This window comes from Rhinolophus sinicus, chromosome 8, assembly GCF_057876585.1.
Source record: "Rhinolophus sinicus isolate RSI-liver-muscle chromosome 8, RSI-T2T, whole genome shotgun sequence".
Lineage (NCBI taxonomy): Eukaryota > Metazoa > Chordata > Mammalia > Chiroptera > Rhinolophidae > Rhinolophus > Rhinolophus sinicus.
This window is the reverse complement of record NC_142508.1, coordinates 18999106-19016295: the sequence shown is the minus strand read 5'-3', so window position 1 is coordinate 19016295 and position 17190 is coordinate 18999106. Positions and strand designations below refer to the sequence as shown.

General features: G+C 36.7%; 1 protein-coding gene across 4 annotated transcripts in view; it reads right to left on the bottom strand.

Moving 5' to 3' along the window:
• Window positions 1-1770: 1770 nt before the first annotated feature.
• The window catches only part of GRM8 (glutamate metabotropic receptor 8), a 681950-nt gene continuing 666530 nt past the window's right edge, over window positions 1771-17190 (bottom strand). For 2 of the 4 annotated variants that reach the window (XM_074315645.2, XM_019749054.3), the window contains exons 10-11: window positions 7509-7810; window positions 1771-2074 (exon numbers count right to left, since the gene is read on the bottom strand). In XM_074315645.2, coding sequence (XP_074171746.1) covers window positions 7514-7810 — 297 coding nt within the window. In that variant the 3' untranslated portion in view covers window positions 1771-2074; window positions 7509-7513. The remainder of the gene's footprint in view (window positions 2075-7508; window positions 7811-17190) is intronic. The other 2 variants (XM_019749052.3, XM_019749053.3) reach the window with 1 other exon arrangement.

Below are 17190 nucleotides of genomic sequence, written 5' to 3'. Positions count from 1 at the left end.
GTAAATGAAAACATGAAAATATACTTGAATTTTGCTCTCTGAAAGAAATGGCAAGGCTTGTAAAATTTAAGCATTTTTCTCAACCCAGCATATGGATGCTTATTCATTAAAATTAAGTCAAACATCTTAAAAACCACTAATAATCTCCAATACAAAGAAAACTATCAACTTGAAAACTGAAATACAATTACAATTACTTTTCTTGGTATGGCTATTGGTGCTACATGGCACAATACAATATACTACGTATGCAGTTATGTGTTTGTTTTGTTTTAAACTTGGTCATATCTAAAAAGGCACACCTAGAGGTGGATTTAGGATCCTCCTGATGATAGGATTGTATTTATCAGTAATAAAGATTATCTGAAAATTTGAAAATAATGCCCTCACTCCTTGATTTAAATATTACCTATGAACAACAAATACTATTAGGAGAAACTCAACAAACAGCCAATAAGTACACGTTTCCTTCTGTATGCAGCTTTCTGTTTGTGTAGGTATCTAGGAAATGATACTAGACATTGAAGGAGCATGAGCTATGCTACTTCAACTCTATTAAATAAAGTGACTGTCGATATTTGGGTTGAAGCTACAGAGCATTTTACAGCTCTTTATATCTGTAAGGAGTGCAATGAGCCAGCCAAGCTAACTCAGCAGAGAGAACATTTACTAACAAAATGATTGTAGAGACCCATTGACTTGATGGATGTCTGGGATTGTGTAGAATAAAGGAGCCCATGATGAAAATAGTAACAGATTTGAAAGCCTTTACAGCCTCCCTTTATCCATCCTATCATGGTTTATTAGCATGACACAAGCTCTTTGCTCTTTCTCTCTCTCTCTCTTTAATGATATTGTTCTATGAACCAATGAATGTTTTCATTTGGAAAATAAGAAGGCATTGACATATTATCTGAACTGTGGTTTCTTTAGTGATGCCAAGGGAATAAATATGCTAATTCTGTGCTTTGAGGAATGTACTGGGTAAGGCCCATTACTTCTTTGATTTCACTGGATACTAGGCCCAGGTGAGAAAAGGTTAATATTACATACCTTGGAATACCGCATGTCATAATGCAAAAGTTCTGACTTAGAAAATGGAGAATTTTAGTGACACTCTGATATACTTTTAGATGATGATTTTCATATGACATTCTCCCAAGTAAAGTTTAACTCATCATTTGTTAATTATGATACCTGAAGCAATTCACCTCAAGCTATTGCTTGATTCTTCATAAAAGAAGCAGCTACTATGAAAAAGCTACCACGTAAATCTTGAAATAGTCACAAAATATTACACAAATAATTTTTTTTTTCATATAGGAATAAAAGACAATCTTCTTCATATACACATGAATGTACAAAAACACATTCCTCCAGGAAATCCTATTTCCTTGGAACACTAGGACTTTTGGAGCAAGAATTAACGTAACAGCACAAGTACCAACTGGAAAGAGTTTTCCCTGGCTTTAAAACTGGAACGAAACAACTCTCAACATTTGCAAAACATTCCTTTATTATTAGAAATAAATTATTTGTATAAAAATTGCATGCGTCAACCATTGCATTTATTTTTAGCACAACCCAGGGCTTCAATCCGGTCAGCCATTACAAGAAACAGATTCATTGTCTTATACAAGTTGAACAGTGTGGGACAGGAACGGGAATTCTCACAATCACAGAAAAATACTTACAAGAATAACATCAGACATGGTTTATTTCAACAGCATTTTTTTTTTTCACAAGCTAACATTAGTTTTCCTTTTGTGGTTTTATTATTTTTAACGGCTCATGAGTAAGCAATACTTTAGCTTGATACTCATTGGTTGTATTGTATAAAATGTGTTTCTTCACTCTCTGTTATTGATACTTTTGGGTCATGGCTACTTTTTGTTCCTTACAAGATTGACTATTGATTTGATTGAGTGTAGTCTACAGAGATCTTCAGGAGTGAGTTTTGGCGGTGTCATGTCCATTGTTTAAGATCACATACAGATTTCTTCATATTGTATCATTTCCCTGTTTCAGAGTGAATGATTGCTATAGCTGATATATGTTGTCTTGGTAGAGGAAGCTGTTAAGATAAATTAAGACACATTATTATTATATAATATTATTCTGTTAAAGTCATTTTAAAATTCAAATTCCATAATGACGTTTTTATTCACTTTTTAGTATGTTACCTATTATTTTTCAAACTGTGCAGTAGGAATTAAATGATCATGGGACTAAAAATGCAGTGGCAATTTTAATCGGTAAAACCACTCGCCTCATTTTATAGTATAGGCGTTTAGCAGAAAACTAAAAATGTAAAAGTTCTAATCTTTAATAAATTTAGGTCAAATTTAATTTAAATGTGTATTTTGATTGACAAAAATTTGCAATATGAAATATGAAAAACCATAAATACCTACTGCAAAATACAAAATAATACTTTTTACAACCTCAGTTAAAGACATAAATTCTTTGAGTCTGTTTTGATGACCAAAAAAGAGTTAGTAATTATAATTACTTTGAGAATTAATATATCTTCCATTGAAAAATACTTTTAGACTCTAGACAAAAACATAATAAAATCACAAGTTCATAAAATATTTGTAAATATGAAAGTAAATATATGCCGTCTGCTTTCATCCAAAGGATACGAATGCAGATGTATATAAAACAAAGACTCAAAGAAAGAAATGAATATTTAATTGTTCTAGTACCAACTTACCATGAAGTAAAACCCACGATTGTAAGATGAGAAAGATATGAATAACAGAATATTCTAAATCAAATTTATACTTATGCTTAAATTTCCAGAGACTCTAAATCTAAATCCAAATAATTCCTTTGGGTTTTTTGAAAGATGTGATGGAATAAATCTCTGTTCTAAAATTCAAATGTGATGTCCTATTTTTCAGTGGATTTCTGGAATGAATAATCATAAGAAATATATGAAATTAATGCAAAACATATGTATTTCACTACATAAATCCAACTCAGAATGAAACAGACTTTTAGAGAACAGTTTAGTTTTTGAACATTGAATGAGGAAATTATAAAAGTCTTCTTCGGAAATAATTGGCAATCAGGCTCGTTCCATTTTAGTGTACCTCACCACTGGTGATTGACCAGACAAGTTCTTACCAGAGATCAAGTTCATGCAAAGTTCACAGTCACTAAAATTAATGTAGACAACCCATGGAAGTACTAATTGTAGCTGTTTTTGCTATTTTTTATTTCATTGACTATTATGAGCTTCATGCCAAAAATAGGTGACATATCTGCTTGTTTTATCTACATTGCTCACACTGCTTTTAGATTATTTTTGTGGCACAGTAGAAAGGAAGTAGATTTGAGACCTTGTTTTAAATTACATTCTGTTTCCTACAAAATGAGTGAGAAAAGTTCATTGAACCAGGTGACTGGTCTTCAGTTTCATCACTGGTCCAAAATCCACAATGTTGGGTTTTGAGAGTACAGAGGCAGAGCACATTTGAGGGGCTGTTGTCTGGGAGAATCAATAAGGAATCCTACATTTCTTCTTATCCCATCCAAAAAGCAGGATGTCTGTTACATTTGGTTTGGTGTAAAGTGAAATACAATGATTTTTATACACATTTACTTTTATTACTTCTTTTTTTTTTTATTTCTAATTGACATAATGCTCTCATATGCCTCCAAATTTCCTCAAAAAAGTAGAATAAAATCAGCTATGTTTTTGAAGGAATTTCACATAATCTTCATAGAAAAGGTAAAGAAAAATTGTCATAATAGTTAGAAAATGACCCTTAAAAAGGTGGTTCAATTTCATGCCTTATTCAACATATTCAACAGTAACTGAAAATGTAGAAAATATTATTCACATTTGTGGGTAGCTAGAAAAAAAAATTATGGTTGGCATAGAAGAATGAGAGGCAAAAGACTTTGAAGAAGATAATATTCAGATGTTAATTCAACAGAAAATGATTTGAATCAGACCATCTTCAAGGATCATTCCAACTTTAAGTCCATAGCTAATTAAAGATGCACTCTTCATTCTCTGAACCCTTAGAAGTGATCTCCAGGGGGGGAAAGATGGTAGAAGTCTATTGAGAATTGAGACTATAATTTATGAAAAGAGAGCAATCTTAATTTTTCTAATGTTTAGAAAAGGGAGTGCAAGGCTTTGGAAGCCCATGACTTTAGTCAACGGGAAAATAATGGTAAGGGACAAACCTTGGGAATGGCAGATATTTTGCAAGTAGTATCACAGAGCAAAATGGATCAGGGAGGTACATATGAGATAATAGGGAGTGTTTTCACAGTGGTAATGAATATGCTTATGTGACAATCAGGTTTTGAATGCAGCAACAATGAATTTCCTGTGCACACCACACTGTGTTCATAGCCAGAGAAAGCAGAGCTCCCTCCAGCAGCAGCTGTTCTCATGAATTATTCACGCATATAGCTTAAGGAATACCATGTTACAGCCTTTGTTAATTGGGTACAGTTGATAAAATTCATATATATCAACTTTGTTTCTAACTCCTTTCCCACACTTTGATGAAACAACACTTGACCTTTTTTTGTTTAAAATGTAGTAATCTGCAAATTCAGTAATTAACATGGATTCCTTGGTCTCCCTTCCAGCTTCACATGACTTATATTTATTCTGTGTAGCTTTTGAAGCATTAAAACCTTAAATATGTGACCAGAATTTCTGGCATCAACAAGTCATCATTAAGAGTAAATTTCTAAATACGACCTATAGAGCTGCTCCATGGTCATGAAAGAAAAACACGGAATGTATATCATAAATACACAGCGAATTGGTCAGAAAAAAAAATCTCAACAATGGAACAGTAGCCATAATATCAAAATCCTCCACATATTAAAAAAAAGAAAGAGGAATGCTAAAACAATGGTTTCTGAATTTTATTTGTTCTCTTTTCTATTAACCACAGACCAATCTAGATTCTCATGGCAACACTGATCATTTTACCTGCATACGGTGATTTACAGTTTATAAAATACTTTCATGTGTGTCATCATCACTTTGTTGTGGTAATAGTGATTTACCAAAAGTCCGGTAGCAGAAAGTATGAGAATGCAGCAGCACAGACACTGGTCCAGTGCATTTACCGGCTCCGGACTTGCTGAGAATAGACTCTACCCATTTCCGGAGGAGGGGTTTCAAATCTGAGGAGGCATGGTACTAATTACGGTGGAATGGCAAAGCCTTTTCCAACGTTCAGTTATATGTCTAAAGAGACAAGACACATTTTTAGAAGACAAACGTTGCATGTGTTATTCCAGTTATTGATATTTTTAGAGAGTTTGTGATTTTAGAAGACTTTTGACTCCATTAAAACCACTGGTACATGTAGTGAGGGTCACAGGGACATGGGAAGTCCATGATACCCGAGTGGTGCACGTGAATAAAGGTTAACAATGGGTACTTGGGGTGGGGTTTTGGAAGGATGGGTGAAGACTTCATGCACTGTCTCTCCTGAATGTGTAAACTATAATCACTTTATCTGGGCTCAATTTATTCAAATCCAAACTACTCCTGTAAAAGATGAATACACCAAAATCTCCCAAGTACAACTTAACCTTCTTTCAGATAGTAATTGACTTGATTTTGAGTCACCTTTATCATCCAAAAGTGAGCATCTAACTCCTCTAGAATATTATATGTTTGTCTTCCGTACAGGCTCCACACTTGTAATCCTTCATTCTTATTTCAGAGAAAATGGGGGAAATGAACCCATGGTCCGTAATTTCCATTTCATCATCAACAGAAAGTAACAGGAGGAAAAAAGAAAATGTATGAGACAGTTTTTTAATAAGGAATTAGTCTCTATTAATACTGGAAATTTTCCTCTTCGGGGAGGCTATTTATTTTTTGAAAGAGTGGGAAAGGTTTGTTCGTTTCTTTCTTACCACAGTCCAGAGGTGAGTCTGGGATGACTGGTATTTATCTGACTGTGTATTTGGTTGTTTCCATTTGCAACCATATTATGTAACGTTTTCTGGAGTGCAGCTAAAAAACAAGTACAACTATAGGCTCTGCTGCATCGCACTGAGACGTACCCATGTACAAAGTGTACTGTTGGCTAACGGCGGATTATTGGCATCCTGCGATGGGTTTGAAGTTCCTGAACTGATGCTTCCAAGGCAGAAAAACACAGATAAAAGTCTGCCCTCAAATAACAAGCATTTCTACTTGGATGACTTTGAAAGTAGTTATAGTACATCTTTTGCTTAGAGACCAAACAGGCCCAGTAAATTGCTTACCTGTAATCAAAGATGATTATAACAATTATGACCAAAACTCATCCTTGTTGTGCCTTTTCTTGCAGTTTCTCAAGGGTTCATGCTTGCAGAAAAGTGACTGTGTGGGGAGTGTTTGTGGAATTCTTAAAAGGCTTCTCTACAAGTAACTAAATTTGGTATTAGTGAGCTGGAAGTAATCTTCCTAGAGGATCTGGCCAATAATCCAAGAAGTCTGAGAGTAATTGAAGCTAATAAATGTAATGTATCAATATTTATCTTTTAAGGATATTTCTGCATATGGGGCATTAGACTAGACAATGTTCATCTAAAAATCTTGATACAAGGCAAGGTTTATGAATCTAGTGAAAACTGTAAGTTGCTATAACAATTCAATCTGATGAGATCAATTCTTAATCTTTGTATTTTGTGTCAAAAGTACAGAGCATAGGGGATCCAATCTGCTGAAACTAATAATGTGAGCTTGATTTATTTTCTTATTATTTTTACTATACTCAGCTCTCTGGTATTTTACAATACAAATTTTCAATCTATTTGCTGCTTTTCTATAGATACCAAGATGAACTGAATAGGTCAGTTAAACTCTTCTGGATTAGCTTGGTACCAGTGTATCGTTATCATGTGCTTCTTCAGGGGTGAACTATGGGGAAGAGGAAAATAGGCGAGGAAATGAAAAGTGGAGTGGTGGTTGTAAAAAGGATTCTATTTACAGGGTCATGAGGCTTTCGGAGAAGAGCTCTAATTATCTTAATCTATTCAAGAAGGGAAGCCAAGGGAAACCAAGTAAGGGGACCACTTGGGGGAAACAAGTATTAACTATGTCTTAACCTCACATTGTCGCTTCACCAATTTTCTCATTTCCCTAACTATCCCAATAACATACCATTTATGTGTGCAAGACCTTTGGTAATATGTTCTATAGATATTAGTTAACTATTAATTCTATAAAGAGCAACCAATATTGAACTAACAAAGAGTAAAGAATAGTTTCTAACCACCAAAAGGTAATTTTATAAATGGAAGATAGTTCTAAGCTTCAAGCTCTGTAATGCCTCACAAGAGAGACATTGCAAAAGAGGTTTTGCATCCATGTCTGTGCTCTTGGAGAAGAGCCATGTGCCTCGAAATCCTTTGGTTCTAACCAAATAGTTCTAACTGCCATGATGATCTCATGATATGCAGGTAGCATCATGCCCCGGAACCATGTAGCACCGTCCCCAAGACTAGCAGAAGAATGTTCAACGTACATCTATTAGGAAGTGCTCACGCTCTTGACCATCGAAAAGTCTACGGATGACTTACTGTTGGTTTCAAGACTCTCACAGAGTTCACTTTTCACCTCGCCATTTGGTCTGTCATTTCCTTTTTGGATCAGTTTGCTTTGCATGGTGGCTACTGTCACCACAGCCTTGAAGCTCCTCTTGCGTTTTTGAACGTTCTGCTCTGGATGAAAAATTATAATATAAACTTTGGGCATATAGAGCATGCCCAGAGATACCGAAGCACTTAAACTCATGGAGACAGTAAGTGTTGTTGTCTGGATATACATCTGAGGGGAGGAAAAAGGAGAAAAGAATCAGTCTTGATAAACCTGATCTAAGATAAAGCAAATAACAACCATTGTCTGTAATTATTCCAGCTTCTCTGCTGAAGAGAAGGTTGATGCCCACCTGCAAATGTGGGTAAGGTCATATTGTTTATAAAGCCCAGTTCCTTAAAACAGACAACGTATCTGTGGTTCCCATTGACCACTCTAATAATACCTCTGAAAATGGGAAGTTGTCAAATTTTGTCTGGAAATGCCAGGATCCAAGCTAATTGTGTTCTTTTTAATAAAAGATCTGAAAGCATTCGCCTTCAAGAGTAAATACCTGAATCAGTCTCAGGGTTGTCTTTTCCTAGGGGAGAGAGTTTCTTTTACTAGATGGTAAAGTTTTGAGGTAAAGAATTGTCCAAACTATGAGGAGAACTTTACTAACAAAGAGACTGTTCCTGTCTGTGAAATCATATAAAGTAGATTACTGAGTTTACTATTTAATTCATCTACCACTAAGGCTGTCCTTCTGCATAAGACCCCACTCTGAGAATGAGAATACGCTTAACAAGGTGATAGAGGATTTGGTTTGTTTCAAAGTTCTCTCCTCCAGGAAGTCCTCCATGATAAATCCTATCTGAATTATAATATTTTTAATTTTTGTTTTATTTTATCTCTAAATACTAATGCATTGAAAAATGAAGCACTTACTAATGTGTAACTATGTGGTTATAATCATTTATATGAACTTTGTAGTAAATTATATGAAATGCACAACTAGGGTATAAACTTCCTTAGAGCCTGTAACCTACATTTGTTTCTTACATAGCTCTAAGAAACTACACAAGATTCTAGACACAACAATAATCAGAAACTGCTCATTATTAGTAAGTGTATAAATATCTTCAAGAAGATCTGATTTATACAAGATTTGACTTACACAGATCATACAGAATATGCTTTCCATAATTTCCCACTCTGTCAAATGAATATCAGTAATGGCTATGACACATGGCTGATGACATTTTAAGTAAGAAACACAAAGTAATGAGGTATCCAGATTCTCGGCCAGGCTCATGCATATTGGGCTCATGCATACCAGCCCCGTTAGAGACATGATTCAAACACATGTGTCAGCAAAATGATAAATGTGACATGCCATGACCTCTCATGCTACCTGCTAATAAGTGAAGTCTCATGTTAAATTTGGGAGAATTAATGATCTACTATAATTTAGAAAGTTCTGATAAACTGTGGATATGTGCCTTTAAACCTCATAAATCTTCCTAAGCTTTGCCACCTACTTCTAAGCAACTTATTTGAATACTTATAAGCTTCTCATGTGTTGGTTAATCCTCTCTAAATTCCTACTATTCTCCAGCTAGCACTGCTATGCAGAAAACGGGCTGCAGGAAAAGGACATGAAGATAAGGAAAGGATACAGCCAAATGCAAACCACACAGGTAAATATTCCAAAGCCACTCAAATAGGTAACCATTATAGGTTTGTTCCAGCCAGACCCTGCCAAGTCAACTTAGCTTAAAAACAAACAGAAGACCTCCAGAGGTCAAGCAGCCATGAAATGATTAGAACATCCACACTGATTAGTTGGATTATTTTTATAAATCTTTATCTGTTGGTCTTGCTAAAATGTACAGTGCTAGTCCAAATAATACATACGTAGGTTTTGAATCTTGAAAATCTTGTAAATTTTCTCTGCTACCGTAAATATAAATGATAATTTTCTTCCCTTATTCAGAATAATGTCTGTGCTACATGGTAGGTTTAACCTTGCTAAATATTAGGCATGAAGAAGATTCTGGAATACAGGTTTCCACATCAAATATATTACTGCCGTCTATCCTTTTGGCAAACCAACTCAATGGAAGATGTTATAAAACATGGATGTTAAATAGTACTATGCTTAGTGTTCCAAGTTCTCCATTAGACACTTTGCTGTCAAATTACATCAAAATGCTGATCTGATTTGTATGCCCTTTTAAAACAGCTTCTGAAAAAATTTTAGGGTGAATTTAACATAGGAAAAGTGTTCATACAAAATCATACTCTAAAATCCAAAGTCTTACAGTGGCCTAGCATTTGTTACCGGGCCTTACAATGTAAGTAGACTGAGGTTTTGAAATTTTTTTTGAATATTTAATGAACTGAGAAAGTTATATAGAGCATAACCCCATGAAAGCAACACCAAAACAAGCAAAGAAATAAAAATACCACCTACTCTTATTCTAAAAAAGCTAAATCATTAGCATCATGGATTATAGGATCCCAACTACCCCCATCTTTAAGAAGAAATGGAAAAGATTGAAAATGAGCATTTGATTCCAAAAACTTATGGATATTTGTATACCTATAGAAAATTCTAATTATTTGAGCCATGTAAGAAAGGAACAAGGCGGGCCGGCCCGGTGGCTCAGGTGGTTAGAGCTCCATGCTCCTAATTCAGAAGGCTGCCAGTTCGATTCCCGCATGGGTCAGTGGGCGCTCAACCACAAGGTTACCATTTCTATTCCTGGAGTCCCGCAAGGGATGGTGAGCTCCGCCCCCTGCAACTAAGATTGAGCACGGCACCTTGAGCTCCTGGATGGCTCAGTTGGTTGGAGCGCGTCCTCTCAACCACAAGGTTGCCAGTTCGACTCCCCCAAAGGGATGGTGGGCTGCGCCCCCAGCAACTATCAAGGCAACTGGACCTGGAGCTGAGCTGGGCCCTCCACAACTAAGACTGAAAGGACAAAAACTTGAAGTTGAACGGCACCCTCCACAACTAAGATTGAAAGGACAACAACTTGACTTGGAAAAAACTCCTGGAAGTACACACTGTTCCCCAATAAAGTCCTGTTCCCCTTCCCCAATAAAATCTTAAAAAAAAAAAAAAAAAAAAAAAAAAAGAAAGAAAAGAAAAGAAAGGAACAAGGAATAGCACCATTTATAGTAGACATATACATTTTTTTTTTTTTAAGATGAAATTTACAGAGAAACTCTGGAGTTGCCTTGTGGTGGTAAAAGCTACATGTTGATACACCAAGTAACAATGCAAACTCTAATAAAACTTCCCTGCCAACTGGACAGCTGATCTTATTTTCCTCGCTGACCTTTAATTTCTTACCTATGACATGGGAGAAGTAATACTTTCCTCATAGAAGGGTTACAGGGTGGAATGACATAACCTTCATAAAATGTCTCAAAGGCACACAGTAGTAGCTCAATAAAGGTTATTTGCCCTACGACTTTGAATCTAAAAGGATGCCAACAAAGCATCCTTCCAGGTATATAGGACAAGAAAGGCCTATGAGCTTGTTATCCAAAGCAGACAGTTTTGCTTACTGAATAGCTGACAGCCATGCTCTAAGTATATGATGTTGAGGAAAAGGCTTTGGTGATCTTACTTCACAGGAGGCAGAATAAAATTATGCCCCAAAGTCAATTCTATTTGCTGATGTCAAGGCCATTTTCACCGTCTGTGCTACAATCTTGGAATAACATACTGGCTCTCTGTATCAAATTACATTTCATCAGAATGTGGAAGAGAACTATATTAACGCCCTGTAAGCGACGTAAATCCACTGAGAGATGCTGACAATGGCACGGGATACGTTAACGTAACCCCTTTTCTCCAAACTTAATGTCCCACCTTCTGCCCCCTGTCACTCCAAAATATGAGTACCTGGAAGAAGAAGAGTATCTCTTCTGCTACATCCCCCGAGAGCCTGTCACGTCCTCTGCCTCCATGCCACATGGATGTTTTGAACCTGAAGAAGTCAGATGCACTGAGCAGATTCAAATGATCTCGGGGTAAGCCAGGGAGGAGCTGGCACAATGTGACATCTTTCCTGAGACCTATGACAGCTCCCTCTTCATTCTCCAAAGCGTCATTTGTGCACATTCAGGGTCTACTGAATACAGGTCATTAAAGATTCGAGGAAGAGTAGGGAGGGAGGAGATTGTGTTATTCCACTAGAAAGGTCAGACTTTTACGTCAGCCAACTCCCTGCGTAAAGAATTCCCTAGAATTCTGGATACCCAACCTGGTAAATTTTCAAGGCTTCAGTAACTAAGATAACTGATTATTAGACCTCACACCCAAGGTGGGTTTGTGCCATGTGATGAGAAACACATTCATTATTTATTCCTGCATATTTCTGCCTTGCCCCCGATGGTTTCATCTCCCTTTGGCTCTAGTCAGCCAGACTCTATTGGGCTGGTGTACACACAGTCTGAACAGTTAGAAAACAACATCAATACTTAAAATTGCCTTTCTCTGCTTCTGTGAGCTATTCCCTCATCTGTGTTCTGCCAACATGGCACCTTCCTCCAAAAGTGAATGTTCTTCTCTTTTTCGGCAAGGCTTCAGCCAATGGACTCCAAAATCTCACTAATTACGGAAGTGATTTTTTTTTTTTTTTTTAATTTAAAGACAGAAAAGTTTACAGAGGAACTCTAGTGTTGCCTTGTGGGTGGTAAAAGTCCAAATCAACCCACCATGTTACAATCCAAACTCTAATAAAACTCCTGCAACTGGGCACAGGGGACCTCAGTGGCAACAACCCAACTCTTTTGGCTGAGGCTGGACCCTAACGAACCATCATGAAGTTCATAGCAAGTATTTTAGCACTGTTTCTGTTTTGCTTAGTTCAAACATGTTGCTGGTTTCTCCTTCAGAGTCAATTCTAAGGGATCCTCCTCTCTCATCTTTACATTTAAACACCCCAGACCTCACTCCTTAGACACCTATCCCCTACATCTGTCTATCTGTCTGTCATCTATCTGTCTATCTATCTATCTATCTATCTATCTATCTATCTATCTATCTATCTATCATCTATCTGGCTATTATCTATCTACCTACCTACCTATCCATCTACCTACGTATCTGCATTGCTCTCTTGATTATCACATTTGGGATTATGGCTTTAAATCAGGACTGGCTTACTGGCTGTGTTACCTGTGCATAGGTCCCTTCACTCAGAAAGGTCTCATACTTGATTTAATGCTCTGATGTCACTGTTTTGTAATTCTTAATAATTTTTGAACAAATAGGTCTCATTTTCATATTTCACTGGGCTCCACAAATTGTGTAGGTAGCCTTGCCTCAAAAACCATTTATATGGTGACAAATTCCAGATTTTCCTCAGGAAATTCAATTGCCGTCCTAGTAGCTCTCTTTGGATATCTGGCATGTACCTGAGACTAACAAGCATTTGAATCCACCTTCATTCCTAAACTTGTTCTTCTAGGGGGTCTTTCTCGTCTTGTCAATGCCTTCTTTCCAGGGGTTGGGGCAAAAACTTTGAAATTGTCCTTGACTCCTCTCTTTTGCTCTATAAAGAATCCTGTTGATTCTGCCTCTAACATTTGTTCCGACAGGTCATTTTGCACTACCCCCACTGGTACTACTTTGTTCCTAGCCACCGTTATCTGTCATTTAGATTATCACCCTGGCTGTCCTACTGATTTCTCTTCTGCCCTTGTTCTCTTCCGTCTGATCATCTGATCATAACATGGCAGCCAGAATAACCCCATTATTCATAAACTGGATAAAGTCACACCTACTCTCAAAACTCTGCCATGACTCCCTGCAATGGCCTACGAGGTCCTCTGAACTGATCTGGCTTTACTCCTTCCCTGATTCATTCTCTTCCCATCATACTGGCCTCCTGACAGATTCTGGAACACACCAAACATGCTTCTGCTTTGGGGCTTTTCTAGCTGAAGGCTTGTTTCTTCATTCCCTTCAGGTGCTTCCTGAACTTCTTTCTCAGCAAGGCCTTTTCTAAACACAGTGTTAAATATTGTAAACCGCACCCTTCCACCAGCATTCCCCAGCTTTATTTTATTCCTCAGCATCTAACATTTTCTACCATAAAAGTCTATAGATTTTAGTAATTTAATGCAGGTGTTGTCTTTTTCCCTTAACTAGAATAAAAATTCCATGCATACAGGGATTTTTACCTGTTTTGTTCACTGCTGGAAACTCAATACCTACAACAGTGCCTGGATGACGTAAATTTTCTATATTCTTTGAGCTGGTATAGGTATTTATTCTTGAATTTGGCATTTAAAGAAAATAACCCATGTAGTTTCAAGAGGAAAATAATAAATCAGATTCTAAAGCTAGAAAATTTAAGGACCCCAATAACCCTCAGATCAACATCTAGGCTGGAACAGAAAATCTTGGATAGATAAAGACCATGCTTTTTAAAACTGTATATATGACAATAATGGGCCATTCTGCTCTCAGTTTAGCAAAAGACAATATAAATTAAAAGTCAATAGTCTCCACTATTGGGAATGCGAGAGCTCTGGATTCACCCTCAGATCCTTCCCCCCACGTAAGAATTGTCTAATTGAGGGTAACACACTCACATTATTTGTAAGTCTCTATAGACCTAACTCAAAGGATTTAAGGAGACAATGTATGTAAAATATCGGCGCAGTGCTCGGCATATAATAATCAATAAATGGCATCTATCATTGTCATTAATTAACCATGATCATGTTTCTCTATTCATCTTTCTCTTTTCCTCACCCAATAAAGACAGTGCTGTTCTCTCAAAATCAGCCTCAAATATTTCAGCCTTTTTAGGAGTGCACACACACACACATACACACACACAAACACACACACACGCACAAATATAGGCACAAAATATGTATTCATAAGGAAATACGCTTTATGCTTGTGGGAAACTCTGGGGTCAACACATTCAAAGAATCCTAGTCTAATTTCATTCTGGGAATGTTGAGTGCTGTGTTTCTCCTGCCAGGTAGAAATCAGAGTGTCGCTAACCCATTCACAGGTCAGAGCCATCGCATTGTATTTTCATTAGTGGAGATGGAGATGGGTTTGCTCTGATCCATTTGCAGCCTCTCATGCCCTTTTGGTCAGGGCACATGTTAACAAAATGAAGAGTCAAATCAAAGAGTTATAGAGGGCAGGTTCACATGTGAGGTCTGAATTTTTAACCTTGGACTTATAGCAAATGGTGGGCACAAATGCAGAGAATAATAAAGCATTAACCAACAAGTAGAATATCAGCTTTGCTAACGGTATGAAAGGACAAATGTAAGGAAACTCAAGACTTTCTAAAAAAGGAAGAACAGGTATTGGATTTATAATGAGTGCTTATAATTAAATATACATGATATTTAATATTTAGATTAGTAAATAATTTTTTATTAAAGCCTGATAGATATTATATGAAGTAGATGTTTTAAAGTATAGCATTTTAAATAAAATGTAGTCTTTAGTTTTCAATTATTCTACATAAGTATTGTTTATAGAAACATAGTAAAAATAATTTCTCAAACAATGGTGTTGCATTTTCCATTGTGACATATGCAAATAAAGATGAGGCATCTACTTGTTGAGTGTTTATTGGTTTCTCCTTTATAGGTATTTTTCTCCAGGTTTCCCTCTATGGACAACTGCTTCAATGGTGTCTTTTAGCCCTTTATCATGTTCCAATAGCGTGATCAGAACTGAGAATAACAGTAATGGAGATACCTTTAATTTTATGATTTGAACAATATACTGAAACAGATACAAACTAGTATAAACAGAATATGTACATGAAGAGTATAAATAAACAAAAGTTTAAAATTTTTAGAGAGAAGCAAGGGAGGTGAAACAATTACTGCAAGAACAAAATTGATCTGCGAACTATATAATTGTATATATAATATATGATACATATATAGTTTTGGCAGTCAGAGCAAAGAGAAAATATTTTGAATACTATAGTTATCGTTGCCTGCAGATAGAAGCTTTTCCAGAATTTCAATTTTAGGATAAATTAATTATTTAGGTTGTATGATTGAAGGGAGTTTGGTAACATTATGCAAATAGTTTCAACTACTATAATTTCTTAAAAGGCACTAAATGCTTGCTCAACTAGACACTTCCTGCATAACCCTTTCTAAAGCCAAACAATTGGGTCAGTACCTCAGTATAGGAACTTTGGTGAGGGCTTAACACATTATAGAAATACTATGCTTTCCTTTGTGATAATGACTTAATACATGATGAGCCAAGAGAAATGGTGTTATAGGCTGAAATGTATCCGCCTCCAATTCATATGTCGAAATGCTAACACTTAGTACTTCAGAATGTGACTGTATTTGGAAATAGCATCTTTCAAGAGGTAATTCAATTCAAATGAGGTCTTTAGGGTAGTTCTTAATCCAAGTTGAGTGGTGTCCTTATAAGAGAGGAGAGGAGGACACACAGGATCCCACCAGTGCACACAGGACAGACCATGTGGGGACACAGACAGAAGGTGGTCACAGGAAAGCCAATGAGAGAAGCCTCAGAAGAAATCAATACTGCTGACACCTGACTCTCTGAATTCTAGCCTTCAGAACTACGAGAAAATAAATTCATATAGTTTAAGCCACCCCATCTATGGCACTTGGTTATGGCAGCCCGAGCAGGCTAACACAAGTGGTAAGTTTATATCACTCAGAGGATTCTACAAGTTCTGTGGTCACGATTGGTTTATGCTTGAGTATGCTGACAGGATCTCAGAGATTGCTAATGTTGCTTAAAGAGCTGAATTTACGTATCGTACAGTAATCACAGCCATACTGTCAGTTGTTGAAGATGAGATGTTATCATTTTGCCAAACATTTTATGTACATGAGCCCCTCACAATGATCCTGTAAGCTAGGAATGGGTCTATTTTGGAGAATTTAAATAGCATTTTCAAAGTCACACAACTCATGAAGGTAGAGCCAAGATTTAAACTGAGGTTTGTCTTGAAAGCCCATCTCCTTACCACATACCATATGGCTCCCATAGATACAGAGATGTGAAAGTGCAGGAAGAATAAGACTTGAATCCTCACCAAATCAGAAAACCATCTTTTTTCTAATAGAGTTGGGCTGAATTTCTTAAAAATCTGCAACTCAGTTAAAGCATCTGAATTAATTTTTACTTGAGAGTTTAGATGGGTTTTTTGTTTGTTTTTTCTTTTAAACTGATGTTATAAATTAGCACTTTCTTCATCAAAAACCTCATTGTGGATCCTAGAGAAGCTCTGACTTTCTTAGACCTACATTTTGTTGAGCTTGACAGAATCACCTGGCTGGAAATATGGATGTAAAGAGCTGAATATACTTAGCACTGAGTTTGCACTGGCCAGAGCAGACCATGCTGATGGAACCACTGACCACCCAAAGAGATTCCCTTTATTCAGAAGACAAGTTGTGAGCACATTGTTCCTGCACCACTCCATCCCCACAGCCCTCAGAGACAGACCATCGACAACACAGTAGGCAGTGCAGGATCTCCACGCACTCCTCATCCGGGGACCATCTCTGGGGAGCCTGAATGTTACGACTGGTCCCTTGACTGAGATGAGCTCTAAGATGAGGGGAGT